At 45.2% G+C, this 19,591-nt stretch overlaps 1 protein-coding gene across 1 annotated transcript in view; it reads left to right on the plus strand.

Annotated features, from left to right (window-relative positions):
- NIBAN1 (niban apoptosis regulator 1) overlaps positions 1–19,591 on the plus strand; it is a 53,983-nt gene that overhangs the window by 17,692 nt on the left and 16,700 nt on the right. The window contains exons 2-5 of the mRNA XM_064719924.1: positions 7,555–7,685; positions 8,708–8,839; positions 9,552–9,666; positions 11,070–11,234. Coding sequence (XP_064575994.1) covers positions 7,555–7,685; positions 8,708–8,839; positions 9,552–9,666; positions 11,070–11,234 — 543 coding nt within the window. The remainder of the gene's footprint in view (positions 1–7,554; positions 7,686–8,707; positions 8,840–9,551; positions 9,667–11,069; positions 11,235–19,591) is intronic.

A 19,591-nucleotide genomic window follows, 5' to 3' on the forward strand; every position in this document is an offset into this window, starting at 1 on the left:
GAACTGATGAGGAAAATTATAATAAAAGAGGCTCCAGTGTTACCATTATTCTCATTTTGCTACTGTTTTGTGCAGTTTGTGTTTGTTGAAGAGAAATGGAATAAAATCCTGCCATGGAATAATGGCCTTCTGCTACAGTGCTTAAAAAGTGATTGCTTTGTGAGAAATACAGTACTTAGAGGAGTCCATCTGGGCTGATGGTGACAGGAGTTGGAATGGTGAGGGAAAAAAGGGAATTTAGGTAAGGAAATCTCAGCATAAATGAAGCTCCTTATGGAAAGACGTGTGTGTACTCATAGCTTTGGCCAATGTCCTGTACTCCCTGGAGTGATTTTGTGATAGAGCCATGTAGAGTGGTACAATTTGGCAAAGTAATTAAGAAAAAAGAAAGTAGTAAAAATGTCTCCCAGATTTGTATGAGCATATGCCAAGCATGAAAATAATATTTTGAAGGTGTGTGTGCATCTGTATAAATTATTTATATATTTTTTAAATATATATATAATATATAGAAATATATAAATAGATAAAAATATATATATTCAGAAAAAAGCTTCAGCTAATGTCATGAAGGTGGTTATTTCTGTTATCTATCTCTCTGTCTTTTTGTCATTTAGTCTAGTGGATGGCTGGGCAGTGAGGTAACTGTCACCCGAAAGGGAGGGCAGAGGGAATACATCATCCTGATTTAAGGGGTGATGCAGCATTGGCTTACATTTTTGGAATGCTGTTTAAATGTTCCCAAGAAACATTTTTGTGTGACCTCCAGTGATGTGTAACGTGGTGCTGAGATCTGGACTGGAGAAAGCTGCTCAAGGCATGCCTGGTGTCTGTGTCCCCAGGAGTGGCTCAACTTGTGGCTCAGGGAGTTGAAAAAAACCCCAAAACTTGAAAATCATTGACCTTCACCAAATTTATTTATCACAGATCATCGTTCAGTTTCATGTGACCCACCAGGAATTAGATTGTGTTCATTTGGTTATTAAATCCCAACTCCTTCTGGTGCTGTGAAAGAAGCTTATTTATAAAGTCTTGTCAGACCTTATTCTAGTTGAATCTGACCATGAGTAATTGTTTCTAGACAGGGTTGCTGCTTCTCACCCCATTACCAAGAAAGGTTGGATTTTAGCAGCCTTTGAGATAAGCTTATCTGACACAGTGTTAATCAAACCCTTGGCTTGTTCCAGCCTGATCAACCACAAGCACTGACCTTTATGTAAATCATTATTATTAGGAATTTTTAGCCTGACAGAAGTGCAAAGGCAATTTGTGAAATCTTCCTTCTCCCATAAATAAGGATTGGGCAGTGGGAGCAGGGGAATGAGCTGCAGGAATGAGTCTCTGAGTTGGACCCAAGAGCCACTCTGTTTGTGCAGGATCTGTGCTGTTTGTTCTTCATTTTCAATAATCATTCATCATTCAGGATTAACTTAAACCAGCAAGCTCCATAGTTAGATCACAAGCTTCTCTTCACAAAACAAGCATTTTTTATAGAGTGCATGAGGTCTCACTGAGCTCAATCTGCTCCCTCTGAATGTGAGATGCTCCTGAAGCTGCCTGGGAACAACATAAGGATGGAAACCTTTGGAAATCTATGGGATAATTGTCCATCTCAGTACAAAATACAGCCTTGTGTAGCAGAGCACTTGAGGAAGGGCAAAGTATTGGGGCCAAATTGTAGAAAGGGAGATCTGCAAGGTTGGAATGGACCCTGTTACTTTTGGCACCTCTTTTGTCAGGGATCATATCTAGGTGACCTTACAAACGTGTTTGTTTGTCTTGCTGTGAAACAAAAGCTTCGCTTCTGATGGAGCACAAATATCACACCCACTGGTCTCAGCTGCAAAACTTGTGAAAAAATCTGTTTTTTTCACAAGACAGCATCAGTTTTTTCCTGTAGAGAAGATGGACTAAGCACCTGAGGAGTGCTGTATGCTGAGATGTGAGGAGAGGCTGATCTGAGGTGTGATGGGTGTTACCCAGCACTCTGCACTGACTTTTGGGTGACTAACAGGGATTTTGCCAGCATGGCAAACAGGTGATTTGAGGGTGTGTGCACACCACTGGAGTCACAGAATTGTAAGGTTTTATTGAGAGCGCTCTCCATTAATATAAACCAAGGCTGGGATAAATAATTGGCTTCAGTATTTTAGCAGGTGCAAACCACATGTTCCTGCATGGGAAAAGAGGGGTGACTGCACCAACCAGAGCTGCTGGGTTTGGCTGAGTGCAAACAAAACCTGTGAGAGGTGATCCAGCCAGATCAGAACCTTTGTGTCTGCCATCCCTTTTTTGTCCTAACAGGTATTAAGTCATGACTCAGATTAATTGAAATACTATTTCTACAAATAAAGATCAAAATGAGCTGTGCTTTCAACAACGAGAGTAGTTTACATTGCCTTCCTAGATGAAGTCTGGGACCTTAAACACTTCCTGGGTGGTATTGTAAGTACTGCACAAAGAAGAAGACTGTAGGGAAGAGGGAATCACTTGTAAATCCCACTCCTTGTAAAAGGAAAGAGGGAATCACTTATAATCCCTCTGTTCTATAACCCAGAGCACTGGAGGGTGGTGGGCACTGTCAGGATGTGCCAAACAGAATCACTTTCACAGGTTTTCTGGCTACCAGATGCATTTTACAACTGATAATGATGTTTGTAGTGAAGGGTGATCTGAGGAAAAGCAGTTTTTATGGTGAGTTTCTGCTTCCTTCTCTTCCTGCTGAGCATCCAGCCCATTTCAGAGGTGCCAGTACTGACATCCAGCTTTCAGGGCTTTCATAGAGCATCTGCAATTTCAGACATTTATCTCAATCAGAGTTGTGCTTTTCTGGGACTTGGGATGAAGTTGGCCCAAGAGCTGAACACTGGAATTGTTTTGTTAGCTCATTTTGCTGATACCATGATGGCCTGTGAGAATAAGACTGTGTGGATGGATGGATGGATGGATGGATGGATGGATGGATGGACAGTAGTAATTTTAAAGCTCAATTTGCATTTAGGCATACCAGAAACCAGTTAATCTAGATGTACTGTTTATAATTGAAAAGTTTGCCCCCAGCTGTGGGCTCCATCCTGGCTTGTGGAGCACTGTGTGGGTATGATCAGCTGAGCATTTTAGATTGTTTTCTGACAGCTTTGCTCATGGTCTGGTGGAGGAAATAAGACAAAGTGATTTGTTCCTGTTCTGTCTCACGGCTTTACTTGTTTGAAGTGCTGGGTGTACTGACATTAAACATACACAGTGCCTATTTCTTTTAGGCTTTATTTTGTCCAGGATTTGTTTTAATGCAGCAAATAATCTACTTCCTTTACATTTATGTCTCCTGGGGCTTATATGGTGTAAGAACATACATCAGCCCCCAGACCTCCAAAGAGATTGATATCACTGGTCGTGGTATATTTGGAAAACCCTTTCCAAGAGGTGCTGAGTGCAGGCAATTGTGCTGTGAAGGGGGATTGTGAACATTTCCCTGCTCTTGGAAGGGTGCCCTTACTGCCAAACACCAATATTTAAGTGAAATAGCTTTTATGGCAAGTCCTTCCCTCTTTCCATTCTTCACTTCCAAATGGCTGAAGTTCTGGGAGTGTGAGCAATGACTCTCTTGTATGACAGCCAAGAAGTTATTGTTTTCTGACCTTTTTTCCTGAGCTTTCCTGACCTGCACCTGGACTGGCCACGTGGCAACGTTGTTGAGAGCAGGGAGATGTGGCAGGGAGAGCTGGATAGGCTGCAATGGGAGCCAGACCAGCAGGAATTCATTCCTGGGAGAACTTGCTGAAGAGTGCCCTTGTTTGGAAAAGCTGAATGTCAGTTATTTCAATAAAAGCAGGGAAACTGCCACTATAAAATTGGGTATTTGAGGCCATTCTGTGGGCTTGGAGTTACATACAAGTGTCCAACATGGGTGCACAATTAAGAAGGTCAAAGGCGGGGGAAAGCATGGAAAAAAGATTTGGGAATGATTACTGATTTCCAGGGGAGCAACAGGAAGATGTTTCTTGTTTCTCAGTGTAGTGACATTTGTTTTAATTCTTAAAAGAGGTATCGTAGCTCATGCTAAAGTTTGTGGTCATGTGCAGGGGCAGTTCTGCAGAGCGGGAGGTGCATTGTGAAGTATTAGCAAAGTTTATTCTGGAGCGGGATCTAGTCCCTTTGTAAAGGAGGAATTCCATGTTAATTTGATGGAAATCCTTCCACCTCCATCACAGTTGTCTTTTCCTGTTGGTAATTTTGGTCCATGGAATCACAAAATATCACAGAATATTGGAAGGAACCCACAGGGATCAGTCATGGAGTCCATCTCTCCAGCACAGGAGCAGGAGGTTGCATGCAGGCTCCTCCTGGAGCTGATCAGACTCCTCATTCTCCCAGGGTAAACATCCCAGCTGCTGGGCTCCAAGTCCCATTTATATGGGCTGGAGCTGTGCCACTGCCAGACCAGCCAAGTGGGAGCATTGGCCGTGCTCCATATAAACAGCTCTGACGAAGCCAGCCACACTAAATTTGGAAAAGAATTAGGGGAACTCATTTTTCAACTGCCCTGGAGTATTTTATCTCCAATTGCCCCATGTTATCTTTTCATGGGAAGAGTTTCTGTTACTCAGGACTGTTTCCATCATGTTTATTTTCAGATAGCATATTTTTATTTTCTGTACACCAAAAGAGTTTAAATATCCATTGAGGAATAATGGGTCAAGGGTCTGTCTGCTTCTCTTCCCACCTTCAGGTAGCACTGAAATTCCTGTTCAGCCAAGCCCTGCAAGGCCGGGTCCTCATATGGTGCCACTCACAATCTCCTTAAATAAACTTTTCTTCTAATTTTAAGAGGGAGGAGTATTTTTAATGCAGAGGTCCTTTGCAGCAAGTAGTGTGAAGATGGGAAGAAGTAACCAGAAACATTTGCCTCTTGATTCTTGTTTTGGTTTGTCATAAATATAGTCTGCACATAAAAATTACATCATCAATGTCCCATTTCTGACGTGTATGTTGTGAACTGCAGAGTTTCTTTCTCTTCAGTCACTGTGCTTTAAACTGATCTAAGCAGTACTGACAGTGAAGAATGACACTTCTGAGGCCATTTAGCCTTAATTGAGAGACTTTGCCAAAATTACAGGTATTTCCTGTGATTGTTGCAGCTTTTTTCCCAACACCAGAATTTTATTCTTTGTCCCACTTCCTCTACAAACTTTTACTGCAGGATGCAGGCAGTAGCCAAGTGAGGTGCAGTGTCCCAGAGCCCTCTCTAACAAATTGAGAGGATGATGCGAGCTGGAAAAGAAAAAGCCACAGTGCAAAACAGGGGCAAACCCTGAGCAGGAAACTCTGCTGGGGCTGGGGCCAACAACATCCTACTGCTGGCTGGGCCCAGGAGGGAAAAAAATGCTCTAAGGAAGGTTTTGGGAAACTTTGTCCTTATTTGGAGAATAAGTCTATGCCTCTGCCCAAAGCAGGCTAGTTTTTATAGGGCTGGGATATTCTGCTTTAGCAGCACCATATCCTGCTATTATACCCAAGCACATCCTATAATCAGTATGTCTCTAAAAATCCATCTTAAAGCTGAAGATTTGGAGTCCAGATTGTCACAGGGTGCTGTCCCACAGTAACTCTGTGAAAGGCTTAGATGAGTGGTGAACTGACTCTGCTTCTGACATCCCTCCAGCTGAGTGGGATGGCTGTGCCAGTGCTGAGCCAGCTCCTCCGTGTGCCCGGAGAGGGCTCCAGGGTGTCAGGTCTGTCTCTCAGGGCTGGTGTCGGATTGGAGTGGGACAGCAGTGGGGCAAATGGGGCTTACAGTTCAGTGGAGGGCAGCAGTCACTTTGGTGCTTATGGAGGAGAAGGCTGCAGCTCACCCCTCTGAGCTGGTGACCCAGGAGTGGCTGGAATGAAAGGTGGTGTCATGGAACAGCAGTGTTGGCATTGCCCCTGAACTTGGGGGTGCATCTTATTCTGCACCACACTGCAAATTCACCTGCAGAAGGAGAGGTGAATTAGTAGGTTTGTCTTCTCATGCACATCTGTGTTAGGAAATTAGGGAATTATTCATAGAATCCCACAATGGTTTGGGTTGGGAGGGATCTTCAAACCCATCCAGTCCCATGCCCTGCCGTGGGCAGTGACACCTTCCACTAAACCAGATTGCTCCTTGCCCCTGCCCTTGAACACTTCCATGAATTCCATTTCAGGAATACTGTGTGCCAGTCCTGGTCTAGGAGTCCATCTAAAGGCATTAATAAGTCTTAGTTTGAGAATTACCTTTTTTTCTCATACAGAAAATATTATGTTTTTTCCCCACCAAGCAGAACAAAATGAAATTTTGAAAGCATCAAAATTGCTGGAGATGTGAAATTGCATTTCTCTGTTGTATGCTCAGAAAAAGCCCTTTGGCATGGAGCTCTCTAATACCAAGAAGAAAGGGATCTCTCCAGGATCCAGGGTGTTTGGGATGCTCTCTAGATCATAGGCCAGGTTCTGTTTTTTGCATTGCTACAGACTCTTTCAGTCACATAAATGCACATGCCTTTAATTTCAGCTTCACTTCACTGTCTGCAAAGCACCATTATTTCAGTGGTAGGGTTAATGAGTTAATTGCTTGTAAATAGTTTTAAGATTCTCAGAAGTGAGACCTCAGTGTGTTTATTGCTGTTACCCATGAGATCTTGATCACAGCGAGACAATACCAGATTAGTGTTTATTGCAGCATGACTGAGGATATGTTTACATTAAAACAAAGATGAGTCTGTAGTGCCCAAGCCTAGAAAAATCTTTTGTAGCGCTTTGAGTCATCTTTAGAATCTCAGTAAGTGATGAAATTGGCTCCTATGGCTGAACATTAGCGAGTATCACTGGTTGTCTTTGAAAACCCTTTCACCCCTTGCCCATCCCTGGCTCTGGGGCAGAGTGCCCCAGGGAGAGGCAGAGAGCATCTTTCCTTTGAGAAATGGATTTGGGGAATTCTTTACTTGATCTTAGAAGAAAAAACAAAGTCCCAAACTAAATATTTGCCTGGACAAATTCCCTCTGAATGCATCTCCAAGGGTTTCCTGATCTGTGCAGCGAGTGGCCCTTGGTACACTCAGGAGGTCTTCTCATGGAATTATGGAATGGTTTGGGTTAGACGGACCTTAAAGCCCATCCAGTTCCACCCTCTGCTCTGGGCAGGGACACCTTCCACTATCCCAGAGTGCTCCAAGCCCTGTCCAGCCTGGCCTTGGGCACTTCCAGGGATCCAGGGGCAGCCACAGCTTCTCTGGGCACCCTGTGCCAGGGCCTCACCAGTCTCAAGGAAGCAATTCCTTCCCAATATCCAATCTAAGCCTCCTGTCAGTGGGAAGCCATTCCCTGTGTCCTGTCACTCCATCCCTTGTCCAGAGTGTCTCTCCATCTTTCCTGTGAGCTCCCTTCAGGTACTGGAAAGTCACTGTTGGGTGACCCTGGAGCTGCCTCTTCTCCAAAGAGAAGAATTTGGGTTACTGGTGAGAAGTGCCTTGGTTCTGTGTTACAGACTGTGAAGCCATGTGCATTAAATACCTTTAAATCTCTGTTCCACCTCAGGGAAAACAGAGGCCACCATCAAGAACTTCAGCCCCCACTACCGCCGGCAGTACGCCGTGGCTTTCTGCAGGCACGTGCAGGAGGAGCTGGAGCAGCACCGCCACTCCCAGTCACGCTTCCTGAAAACCAGGGTAGGAGGACACTCATTTTCCTGTCTGGGACCCATAATGGATTTGGGTCATTTTGGTTTGGGATGGAAAAGTTGCATCTGGGTGCAGGTTTGAAGTTTAATTTTTGAAAATTCATCTTTATTTTGGTTTTGTTTAGTTGTTGATCATGGCATGAGGAGAACCATGATGTGAGTTTCTGGTACAAGGAGTTGGGCATTTGGACAAAACTGGTTCCTTCTTGCTGGTTGCAAAGTTCTGCAAAATCTAGGGACAAATATCATACTTCCAGGGAAGAGATTATGTAGGAAATGTAATTAATCCTGTCATCCATGGCTCAGGGTTCCTTTAAGAAGATGGCAATAATTCCCTCTGTGGAGTGAACCATGGAAAGCTGGCTTTTATTAGAGGGGGAACAAAAAGAGAGACAAGAGTCTCTTTATTAGAGGAAAATGCAGAGAATCACCCTTCAAGATTAAGAAGATAAAAATTTAAATGTTCTGAACATACTGGAAATGATGGATTTCCAATGCTCTTGAAATGAGTAAGTAAAGCAGTGAGGTGGGATAATAGAAGATCTGTGTCTTTCAGAAGGGGGATATCAGTTACTGCAGCACAGATGCAAAAGCATTACAAAGAAATGGGAAACAATTTCCCATTATATAATAAAACCCTGCTTTTCATATCAATGAAATATTTATATTATGTAGTGGAAAATGGGAGGTGGTGAACTCCAGGTCATCCTGCAGGAGTTGGAACTGGATGATCTTTAAGGTCCCTTCCAACCCAAGCCACTGTAGGATTCTCTGATGTTGCATTCAGCCTGTCAGCTGAAAAGTGAATAAATCTCTGTGCTGCCTCCTCACCTCGGCTACAAGAATTTGCTTTTGTCTCTAGAACCTTCTGAAATCAGAGATGCTTATGACTCCAAATTGCATTTGAAGGCTCCAAAGCCCTCAGAGCAGCATTATGGAAATGTAGAAATAAAAGCTTCAGGATGGTCAGTGGTGCAGAGGGGTCTCAAATGTCACCAATTGTCCCTGTAGCCTGCAGGGGAAGCTGGGACAGTTCTGTACGAAGCAGAGCTGCTGCACTTTGCTGAGGACCTGAAGAAGTGGAAGGACAGATACGTCGTGATCAAGAATGACTACACTGTGAATTGCTTTGAGACCAAAGAGGTGAGTGCTGCTTCCATGGATCTGCTTGTGCATTCCCAAATAAACCAATAGGGAGTGGATTTGCTGCTGCTGCCTTGCCTTCAGCAATAGGAGGTGAAACCTTGTCCTCATTAGGGTGGCTCCAGTGGGATTGCTGAGGGTACAGTCAAGTGCCCTGCCTTGGCCAGAACCAACATATGGGACATTCCTTGGCCAGATACGTCAGCAAGAACTAACAAATCCTTTCAACAGCACTTGAACCTTGCTGTGCCTGTCCCAGAGCACTTCTCACCTCTACATCCCTGTAATACATCCCTGTGCTCCTGCAGGCTTGGGTGGCTCCAGGCTGGCTACACTGGAGGTTCTTGCCTGGAAGCTGCATTAGTCAAGCTAGTCCTGGCTGACAAATCCAACAAATTGGGCTCAGGAGAAAATCCCATCCTTTTTCCCTCCCTTCCATCCCTGACTCCCCACCACAGCAGATAAGCATTGAGAGATTAGATTTGTTTTAGATTTGACATGCCTAGGGAACATTTCCAAAATTCAGCCTGACAAAAAAATTCTCCTTTTGTGCAATATTCCCATGCATTAGAATCATAGAATATCCTGAGTTGGAAGGGATCCACAAGGATCATGAAGTCAGCTCCTGGCTTTGTCAGTGAATTGTGTATTTTGTTTTTTCTCTCTCCTTAAATCTCTCTTTGACAATACTTCCTCTCTATTGATTTTCCAGGCCTACCAGAAGGGAGCTAGCCCTAAATATCACGTTCTTCCTGCAGGAGGCAAAGTCCTGATTTCAGAAGAAGATTACAATTTGCTTTCTGATAAACATTTTCCAGACCCTGTTGGTAAGTCCTGTTCAAAGCTGAACGGCCAAAGCCCAGGCTCTGTTCCTTACTCTGCCCTGGGAAGGCTTTCAGGCTCCAGTTTAAAATAGGGTAGCAGAGGATGCCCACAGCCCTTTTCCCAAGTTAAAGCATAGCTCCAGAATGGATGAACAAAGCAGATGCTGTAAGCCAACATGCAGAGAAATGCTGGCTCCCTTTCTTCCCAGCACACCGGCACAAAGCTGCTGGAAGCTGTGCAGAAGCAGGGCAGGAACCACAGCACCATTGTTCCCGGGCTTTGTTAATATTCCTGGTTTATTTGTTTCCATTTTTAGATGCCAGCTGTCTGTGTTGACTCACAGCTGATAATAAGTCCCACAGAGAGGGCAGGAAGGTGGCTGCTTCTGAGTTTGTTGTTTCTGGGTCAGGAAGTGCTGTGGTCCTGCCTGCCCCCACTCCACCAAAATGGAGAAAGTTCAGGCTTTGTGGAAGCAGGTCTCACATTGCAGAGTCGCATTTGGAGAATGGGATGCCACATAACAAAAGGGATAAGGGAAACTTGAAGACAAGGATTTATTTCTCGAGTTCTTTAAATCCCTAGGATTTAAAAGTTAGGTGCCCTCTCACACCCTTTCCCAAGGCACAGGGTGGTCAGGGGGGCTTGGAGGTGTCCTGTGTGTGTCACCACAGCTCTGCAGAAGGTGGGGTTAAGTGATGTGGAACACCCCAAGGGCTTGGGGTGGCTGTGGGCTTCCCATGGCTCTCCCTTCAGAAACATCATCACTTCATCTTTATGGCACTACTCTCCATCTGTGTGGTGCTGAAGACTCTCCAAGGTTAACCTCACGTGTCTGGGCTCTCAGTGCATATCAGTGACACCAGATTGGGTTTGGTCATCCCTAAACCTGCTGTCCAGCATCCCCTGTGTGCAGGGATTCAGGGCAGTTGGGAGCTGGAGGTACTTGGTGCTTTCTTCACATCACCTGCAAGGGCTTGAAGTAAGAGTTTTTAAGGGCAATTGTGTTTGGAAGTCCTGGAACCAGGAAACATACTGCTGTTCCAACACAGTTTATTTAATGCAGCTTGTTTCTATAAGAAAGTCAATATGCTCCTAAATGGTCCTTATGTAGAACAGACCAGAGCTCCCCAGTAATTTACCTAACTGCCATGAAAACCATTTCCCTACCAGCTGCAATCCAGTGGAATGGTTTCTTTGAAATTTTACCAAAACTAGATTTTTGCCACCTTGAAGACAAAGCAAGAAGCCAGAGAGGTGGTTGATGCCAGCTGAGTGTACCCATCCCAGCTGTGTCCCCCTGCCCTCTGTGCCCAGTCTCCTGGACTGGGAAAGGTCTGGCAAAGGTGTGGCACAGAGCCAGCCCTGAGGAAATGAGCAGCTCTCAAACAGAGGTGTTTCTGTGCAGGCTCGAGCGAGGAGGCGGCCGCAGCCTTCGTGCCGCTCCCGAAGGAGTTCCCGGTGTACCTGTGGCAGCCCTTCTGCCGGCACAGCTACTACTGCTTCCCGGAGCCGGGGGCACAGCGACGCTTCAGTGCCGTGCTGGGAGACTGCGTGCGCCATTCCAACCACGGTGAGTGAGGGACAGGGATGTGTGGGACATTGCAACCACGGTGAGTGAGGGACGGGGATGTGTGGGACATTGCAACCACGGGGAGTGAGGGACGGGGATGTGTGGGACATTGCAACCACGGGGAGTGAGGGACGGGGATGTGTGGGACATTGCAACTACGGGGAGTGAGGGATGGGATCCTGTGGGACATTCCAACCACGGTGAGTGAGGGACGGGGATGTGTGGGACATTGCAACCACGGGGAGTGAGGGACGGGGATGTGTGGGACATTGCAACCACGGGGAGTGAGGGATGGGATCCTGTGGGACATTCCAACCACGGTGAGTGAGGGAAGGGATCAGATGGGACATTCCAACCATGGTGAGTGCGGGAAGGGACTGTGTGGGATATTTCAGGAAGGGCTCAGCCTGGGACAGTGTCACCCACCCAGGAATGCTGGAACAGCTGTGGGAAAATGCAAGTCACTCCTGAAAGGTGCTTGGCTTCAGCACCCCGAGGAAGGAATCAACACAGCCCTGCTGCTTGCTGAGCTGGGAACACAGTTTGGTAGGGTTTGGGATGCAGTGGGTGTGAGCTCGGGGAGAAAACATGGGAATTGCTTTGGAAGTTATGTAATGATCCAAAATCCGTAAGAGGTGTTTATTACTAAGGCACAGCAAACCCTCACCTGCGTTTGCAAGCTGGCTAACACATCACAGCTATAGAATCAGGAATCATGGAATATCCTGAATTGGAAGGGACCCACAAGGATCATGGAATCCAACTCATGGCCCTGCACAGACAATCCCAAGAATCCCACCCTGTGCCATGCAGGAGACCAGGTGTGTACAACATGGAGGGAGTGCAATCCCCCAGTACATTCCCATGTTGTTACACACACATCTCTCCTGATCAAACATTTGGCCTTTCTGCAGATGTTTCCATGGCAGCTCAAGACCCAGCCATGGTTAAGCCTTGTAGCTGGTCCATGAATGGTGTGTAGGACACAGTATTGATTGTCTGCACAAAGATAAATTATAAATGTCACTTTCTGAGTAGGTTAGCCTAGAAAACTTTAAAAAAACCCCCAATTTGTGACTTGCTAGGTTTATAAAAACACCTTTGCTCCCATGAAATTGGAAGATCATTTATGAGTTGGATCCTTCAGAAAAAGAAATGCTTTCCTGATTTTCAGATGACATTTTTTTCCACCAAGATGCCCTCAGTTCTCCACTGGTCTCCAGGGTCTTCCATGCCTTTAGTGCTGCTTTGGAGTCCCATCTGCTCCTGCTGCGCCTGGTGGGAGAGGGGAACACTCAGCAACCTCTCCACTGAACTCAGGTGTTTGGGTCTGAAGCCCAGGCTTGTGGGTAAATAAATTGTGAGTGCATGGTGTGAACAATCCCTTTTATTTACAGAAGTGGCTCCTGGTGAATGTTTTTTTAGCTGCCACTTTAGTCTCCTGGTCATCACTTCATCCCATTGCCCTCTGTCAGTTTTCTCCTGCTGTCCTCTCTGGATCATTCTCAACTACCATCTCTTTTCCCTTGTCTCCACTGCCGAAGACATTCCTTTAGGTTTCCTTTAGGACTCCATTCCCATGAGGAAAACACACGTGACTGCATTTCTAGGTGGTTTCCTAAGATGTGCAGTTACTTGTGTGATGCTCAGGGCTGGCTGGTTTCAGGAGTGTTCTTCACAGGAAATGTGAGATTCCCAATCTTGATGCTATCCCAGGTGGTGTACACTCCCCATTGCTGGTCCCAATGCTGCCCAGGCGCTGTACAGTCCCCAATTGCATTCCCAATGCTATCCAGGTGGTGTGCAGTGCCCTGACACTCTGGACTTGGCTCCTCACTGAGGTTTGGTGGGGAGATGGGGACACAATCAAGTTTTCCTGGCACTCCATGACTTGAAACCTGTTCATGATGTTTGGGGATTTTCATTTCTCTTCTGGAACAAGTGTAACGGGTTTGACAAAGCTTTTGGCAGCCTGTTTTTTTCTTAAAGTTCAGCACATCACTCTAGGGGCCAATCCTGAACTGGCAGAAGCTGTGTTAGGATGACCTAAGAGGTCTCTTCTGTCTCCAAAGCCTGTGAGTCTGCACTTCATTATATTTCATATGGCTTAGCTATTGCTCATTTAGGCATCTGTTCCAGGATTTATCCCTCTCAGCTTTTCCTGTGGTCCTGTTTTTATCTGACAGACAATGCCTCAAGGCTCATCCTTACTTCTGCCCAACGGGGTGAGAAACAGATAAAGACAGTCTGGATTAGGATCTCCTGTTGAGCCAGGAAATGAGTTTCAACAGCTCTAAAGGAAGCAGGAGCCCCTTTTATGTGCATTTCTTGGAGTTGTGTTATCCCCTGGAGATCTAGGTGCTGCAAGTGGAAAAATGATCACTGACAAGCACCTCAGTAACCTGAACTCTGCCTCTTAATATTGATTCCTATTCATTCATACATCACTGAAAAATATTAGTTTATTAATAGTTCTTAAAATCTTTTTTGCAAACACTTCTGCTGACAAAAACAGGTGTCTGAGCAATCTTACAAAGTTACAGCGATGAGCTATGTGCAGCACAACAATGGCCAGTAAGGATTGTGGTAGAAAGATTTGACTGTACTCTTTTATTAAAAAATAGTTGAAAAGAGGAAAGAACTGTGAAAAATCCTTCATGTTTGATTATGAAATATAATTTAGCGGGATAAGGAGCATGGACCAGGGCAACACTCACTCCACCTCTTCCCAAAGTGCCGAGTTCCCATTTACCAGGGCAGATTAGGCAAGGACAGGACAAAGACAGATGTCATGCCTGATCAGAGGTAGCCTTTCTGTCCCTGCTGTGATCTGCCACTCCTGGAAAGGAATGTATTGCACTGGGCTTTAGCCAAGGACTTGGAGGAGTTCATGGCTACAATGTGTTTTCTTTCTCCCAGGAAGACAGTTAAACAGGGAAAGCTGGAGTGAATCAGCGCTGGGAGCCGCCCTGGCATTCAGCTGCTTCCTGTCCCCCTCTGGTACAAATACCCAGCCCAGCCTGTGTTTCTGGGATTTCTGGGCAGAGCAAAAGCATGGGGATTTAGTGAGCACCACTGGGAAATGGCATTCAGATGTTTGGACTGTGGGTTGTTGTGTCGTTCCCATCTCGACTTTGCCCTTGTCTTTGCTCTTTATACTCACTGATGAGGGCTTGGTGGTTTGAGGAGACAATGATCTCCTTCAGCAGCAATGGAACATGAAGATCAAATGCTTTTTGGGTTTAATGGTATGATTAGGGCTAGTCAGTGAGAAGGCAAGTAGCCAGGGAGCAGCAGAGGAACCCCAGCAGCCTGGTGGGTGCAGGGGGTCCCTGGTGGGCACTGCTGGCTGTTCTCTGCTGCTTCCCAAGTGTCACACCTACAGCAGTGCAGGATTTTTAACACTGCTCAGCTTTTTAAAGTTTAAAACTGTGCTTGAGTTCAGGTGGAGTGTGGAGGAAGTGGTTTAGCATTTTCTCTGATTTTCTAAGCTGCTCCTGCCAGGTTAGATGGGGGTGGCAGCATGGGATTCTTTGGTGTGCCTTAGCATCATGATCCACAGCCTGGACTCACCTGATTCCACCTTGCTCCCTGTTTCCTTAGTGAAATGCTGGGAAGTGCACACCTTAAATCTGGGGGAAATCTGCTGCTGAAATGGCCACCTAACCCCTAGTAGGGATGTTCTACCAGTCCCACAATGGCAACAGTGAGGGAAAGGCTCATAATATTCACAGGGCTCTAATATTAGCTATTCCTCAGGTTTTAATCCTTTATGTTTGCATGCCTTGAAAATCAGACTGAAGTTTCTTCTGAGTACTTCTTAAATTAGTTGGTTTTTTTAGGTCTTCTTGCTTCCTATTTGAGTTTCATTCAGTATTTGCTGTTGGAAGTGGGGAACCCTGACCACTTGGTGCTGGGATAGAGGGAAGTCTGCATGATGGGAAGGAAATGACAACTAGCTCATTCTGGGAGACACAGAGTTTCACTTCGTGATTTTAGTTTTTTTCATCTGGTTTGATTTCACATCCACATCTTGACAATCACCCTCCTGACACAGGAAGCTGAGGGACTTTCAAAACCATATCCTGTCATCTCCAGTTTCAACAGAAACAACAACAGAAATTATTTTGAGTAATACATATATTAAAGAAGTATAATAAAGAAATACATTAGGCAAGAGAGAAAGACAAAAGCTTGTGGAGGGCAGATTTTTTTTCTCCATCTCTGACCTTCAGGGTTGCCCATTATTGGTGTTTACATTTCTTTTTTCAGCTCTGAATTTATCTGACAGATGTTTTCCTCACAGTTATTTCTAAATTTCCTATGCCACATGTCTATAGTACCTATATAGGACTTACCAACTCTTGGGCCAGAATTCAGAATAATTCTGGGAGCACTGATAAAGGTTGAGAAGCCGACATGAAATCCTTGAGCTGAGGGATGAATCTGTCTGTATATCTCTATGTACAGAGCAGAGCAGCTGTCAGGAGTCCAGATACCACTTTGGAAGGGTTTCTGAGGCTTCATGCCACAAACAGGGTGGCCTCTCTTCCCTGGAGAGGGAGATGAAGGGAAGGATTTTCTTGTTGCCTGTTTCCAATGGATGTGGAGGGAGCAATTAAAGGAGAACTGAGGAGGAAATTGCTTTTTATGACATTAAAGAGAAATGTTCACTGGAATGAAAGTGAAGCCTTTCGGAAAGTTTGTGTGGTAATTTGGGGTGGGAAAAAGTACAAATGGAGATAATATTTATCCCTTCATCTACCAAGACTTGTGTCTTGGCTCCTCTCAAGCAGCTGCTGTACTTGGGTTAATTAAATCCCTTTTTGGTTAATAAAATTAGACCACCTGTGATCCACATGAGTAGCTGAGACTGTGGCTGTTCTTTCATCAGTCCATTTCACTAGAAATACCTTTGATGAGGCTTGTGGGGTCTTAAAAAACTCACTAAAACTTTCAGGACATGATATGGAGGGGTTTTTTGTATAATTTAGGGTATTTTGCTTGAAATAAGACTATTTCTCCTCTTTCTAGGATGTTTTTCCTCTGCAGCATGAGTTCATTCAGTCAGCATGGCTTTTGCCTTTCCTGCCAGCCTGGTTTCCTACACTGTGGTGAGGATTTTCAGGCGGTAGGAGTGACATTCATTCTGAAACAGCAAGATGATGAATGTGCTAAATTCATAATTGCCATTACGTTCTTCCTATCCCTCCCATCTCAGGCTGATTATCTTCTTCTTACAGACTGCCAAGTGTGGGTGGTGCAGGGGCGCCACTGCCCTGAGCCCACCACCCCAGCCTGTTTTAGGAGCTGTGGAGACTCATTTGTGCAGAGTAAGATGGTGTTCAGGCCCCAGCTTTGAAGCAGAGAAATCAGAGAATCATGGAATGGTTTGGGTGGAAAGGAACCTCCTGCCATGGGCAGGGGCACCTTCCACTATCCCAGTTTGCTCCCAACCCTGTCCAACCTGGCCTTGGGCACTTCCAGGGATCCAAGGGCAGCCACAGTTTCTCTGGGCACCCTGTGCCAGGGCCTCAGCACCCTCATATGGAACAATTCCTTCCAAACATCCCATATAACCTTGCCCTGTGGCAGTGGGAAGCCATTCCCTGTGTCCTGTCCCTCCATCCCTTGTCCAGAGTCCCTCTCCAGCTCTCCTGGAGCCCCTGTAGCTACTGAAAGGCCACAATAAAGTCACCCTAGAGCCATTTCTTCTCCAAATTCCCACCTGCTCCAGGAATACAGTAGCAGGTTTGGAAAGCACTTGGAAAATGTCAGAAATAAGTGATACTGTGATCTTTTGTGTGTGTTTATGCAGTGCTCATTAATTTTTTAGACTAGGAAACCCACACCTGCTGGGCTTCCCACTGGAGGTTGATTGTGCCCTGTCTGGTGCTGCTTTGAACAGCTTCAGTCTGGGTGCTGTGTGCTGCTGAGCAAACAGTTAACCCTGCTCAGTGTTGGTTTGGTGGCCACGGAAGGAACTTGTGCTGCAAGGCTCTATTTGCTATAAGTACAGAGTATTCTTTCAGGGCTGTATCATGTTTGGAAGTGACCTCATCTAGCTTCTGTTGGTGGTTAGCAGCTTCACACCACAGCTCTGTGGATGATGTGACAGCACACTGCTCACAGGAAATCCCCAGAACTGGGGGGTGCATGCCTCTCAGCCCCAGAGCACCATATATATCTCACTTTGTTCTCAGTTTGGATGCTAACAACACAGGACAGCATTTTGTGAGGGTAAAATGTGTGTCCTTTTATTTAGAGGGTCATTTTCAGCTGTGCTTGAACCATGTCCCAAGCCCCAGGTAACCTCCCTTTTCCTGAGGTGCAGCTCCCCAGGTTCAAAGCATGTTCCTTTTCTTACCTGCCATCCCAGTGGGTTGGGACCATTGCTTATTTTTTTGGAGACAGAATTTCCACAGTTTAATTTTGTTGGGGTTGATGGCCATGGCTTTTTTCACCAGCTGTCTGTGGTACCTAAACGCAGCAGCTCTTAAAACATGCTGGAGCTCATGTGAGCTCTTAAAAAGGGAAATAATTTTTTTATCATGCTCATTTATTTTTATTTGAAGGGTGTTCCCTAATTGTGGTGCTGGAAGGCTGGCAGAGTGATTCCTTCCCTGCAGGAAGGTCTCTTGTTCCCTCCTGGTCTCCAGCTGCATCCACCCCAAATCCTTGGGGGCTGGAGGAGTGGGAGCACTGTCTTTGAAATGTCAGTACCACTGTCCTGTCTCTTTAGTTGGTTTGGGGTTGTGTATTTTCCTTTTTTCTACCAGCTTTTGCTTTAAAAGGACTAAATTTTAAAAAAACAGAAATTTATTATTTTTTAAATTACAAAGTGTGTATAGTGAAAAGCAAGTCTAAATATATACAAAAGAAACAGATGCCAAGGTGAGAGGGGACTGACTTGGAAGGCTGAGAAAATTGGGAAAATGTAATTTGCATTTATTAGCATGAAATCTATTCTCTTGAGGGAAACAGTGTCTAGTGGAAATAAGAAGGGGTGGAAGCACCAGCTTTTGAGACTGCACTTAAAATTCCAAATACTTCTTTATCTGCTTCTTACTATCTATTTGTAACATCGCAAGAAGGCCCTGCACCAACACCGGTACTGAGATTTTTTTTGTGTCCCAGGAAAAAGCTCTATAAAGTGACCAACAAGAAGGAGTCATGAGAGATGCTTTGGCACTGCCTTTAGCAGAGCCAGCTTTCCATCAAAAAAAAATGAGAAGCAAGGAAATAATATTGTGAGATAACCTAAAATCAAATGCAGTTTTTAACTCATTTATCATATTCCAAAACTTAATAGTAAGTGATATTCTCCTCAGTGAAAGGCCACCAGACTGGACTCCTTGGTCATCTTCATCTCCTTCCAGTGATTGTTCTCCTGCCTTCTCCAGTATTTATCCTGTTGCTTTGAATGATTTGAGAGGATATTTGTGGGCCCTGCTGTCTTGTAGGAGGGAACCAAATAATGAGTTTTTTGTATTGGTTGTGAATGTCTTGTGTTGGGAAGAGAGAGCTGCAGTTCCTGGGGCTGGCAAGGCCTGTGGGCTCTGACATGTTCATCTCCTACAAACCAGCCATCACTGGGTGCCTCATTGCTAATATCAATTTGTTACCTGCAGGAAGAATTCCAGGATCATATAAATTTTATTCCCTGTGTGCAGAATCTGGCTGGGATGCTGCAGGGAGCAGATGAAGCCAGGGTGGATTGCTCCTGAGTTTTGGTGGTCAGATGAAGGAAGTTATGTCAGAGTCAGCATTTCTTTAATTAAAACTTGTGCTCTGTGAGCTCAGACTTCTGGATTCTGGCTTAACACTTGTTCAGCTGTGTCTTTGGGCCTCAGCCTTGTGTGAAATGTCAGCCAAAAGGCTGAGGTTATTCTTCGTGGTGGAGCTCCCTTTGGTGAAACACTTTATCCACAGTCAATAGATCCCTTCACTCTTACAGGATTGCAGCCGAGTTCCACCATTAACTCACCACTAAACTGTGTCCCCAAGTGCCATTAGTGACAGTTATTGTTCAGAAGGACAGTTAAAATGGGACATGGAAAGAATCACTTTTTAACAGCTATGCCAGTGCTATGAAGGCATCTTCCTTTGCTTGTAACTAAGAAAAATCATTATTTGAGTGATTTAACCTCCTCACCAGCAGCCCCAAGGCAGTGGTGTGCAGTACAGACAGATGCACAGTTTGAACTGGAATGTTCAAATGCAGATTTCATATTATCTGGGTTTGCTGGCAATCCAGTTTGAGCCAGAGGCAGCTGGAACACTCATCCTCTCTGGTAACGAGGCCCATCTGCAGAAGTGCTTGCACAGAGCTCTCCAGTGTAAGACCAGCTGATCTG

The sequence above is a fragment of the Zonotrichia leucophrys genome, chromosome 8, assembly GCF_028769735.1.
Source record: "Zonotrichia leucophrys gambelii isolate GWCS_2022_RI chromosome 8, RI_Zleu_2.0, whole genome shotgun sequence".
NCBI classification, from domain to species: domain Eukaryota; kingdom Metazoa; phylum Chordata; class Aves; order Passeriformes; family Passerellidae; genus Zonotrichia; species Zonotrichia leucophrys.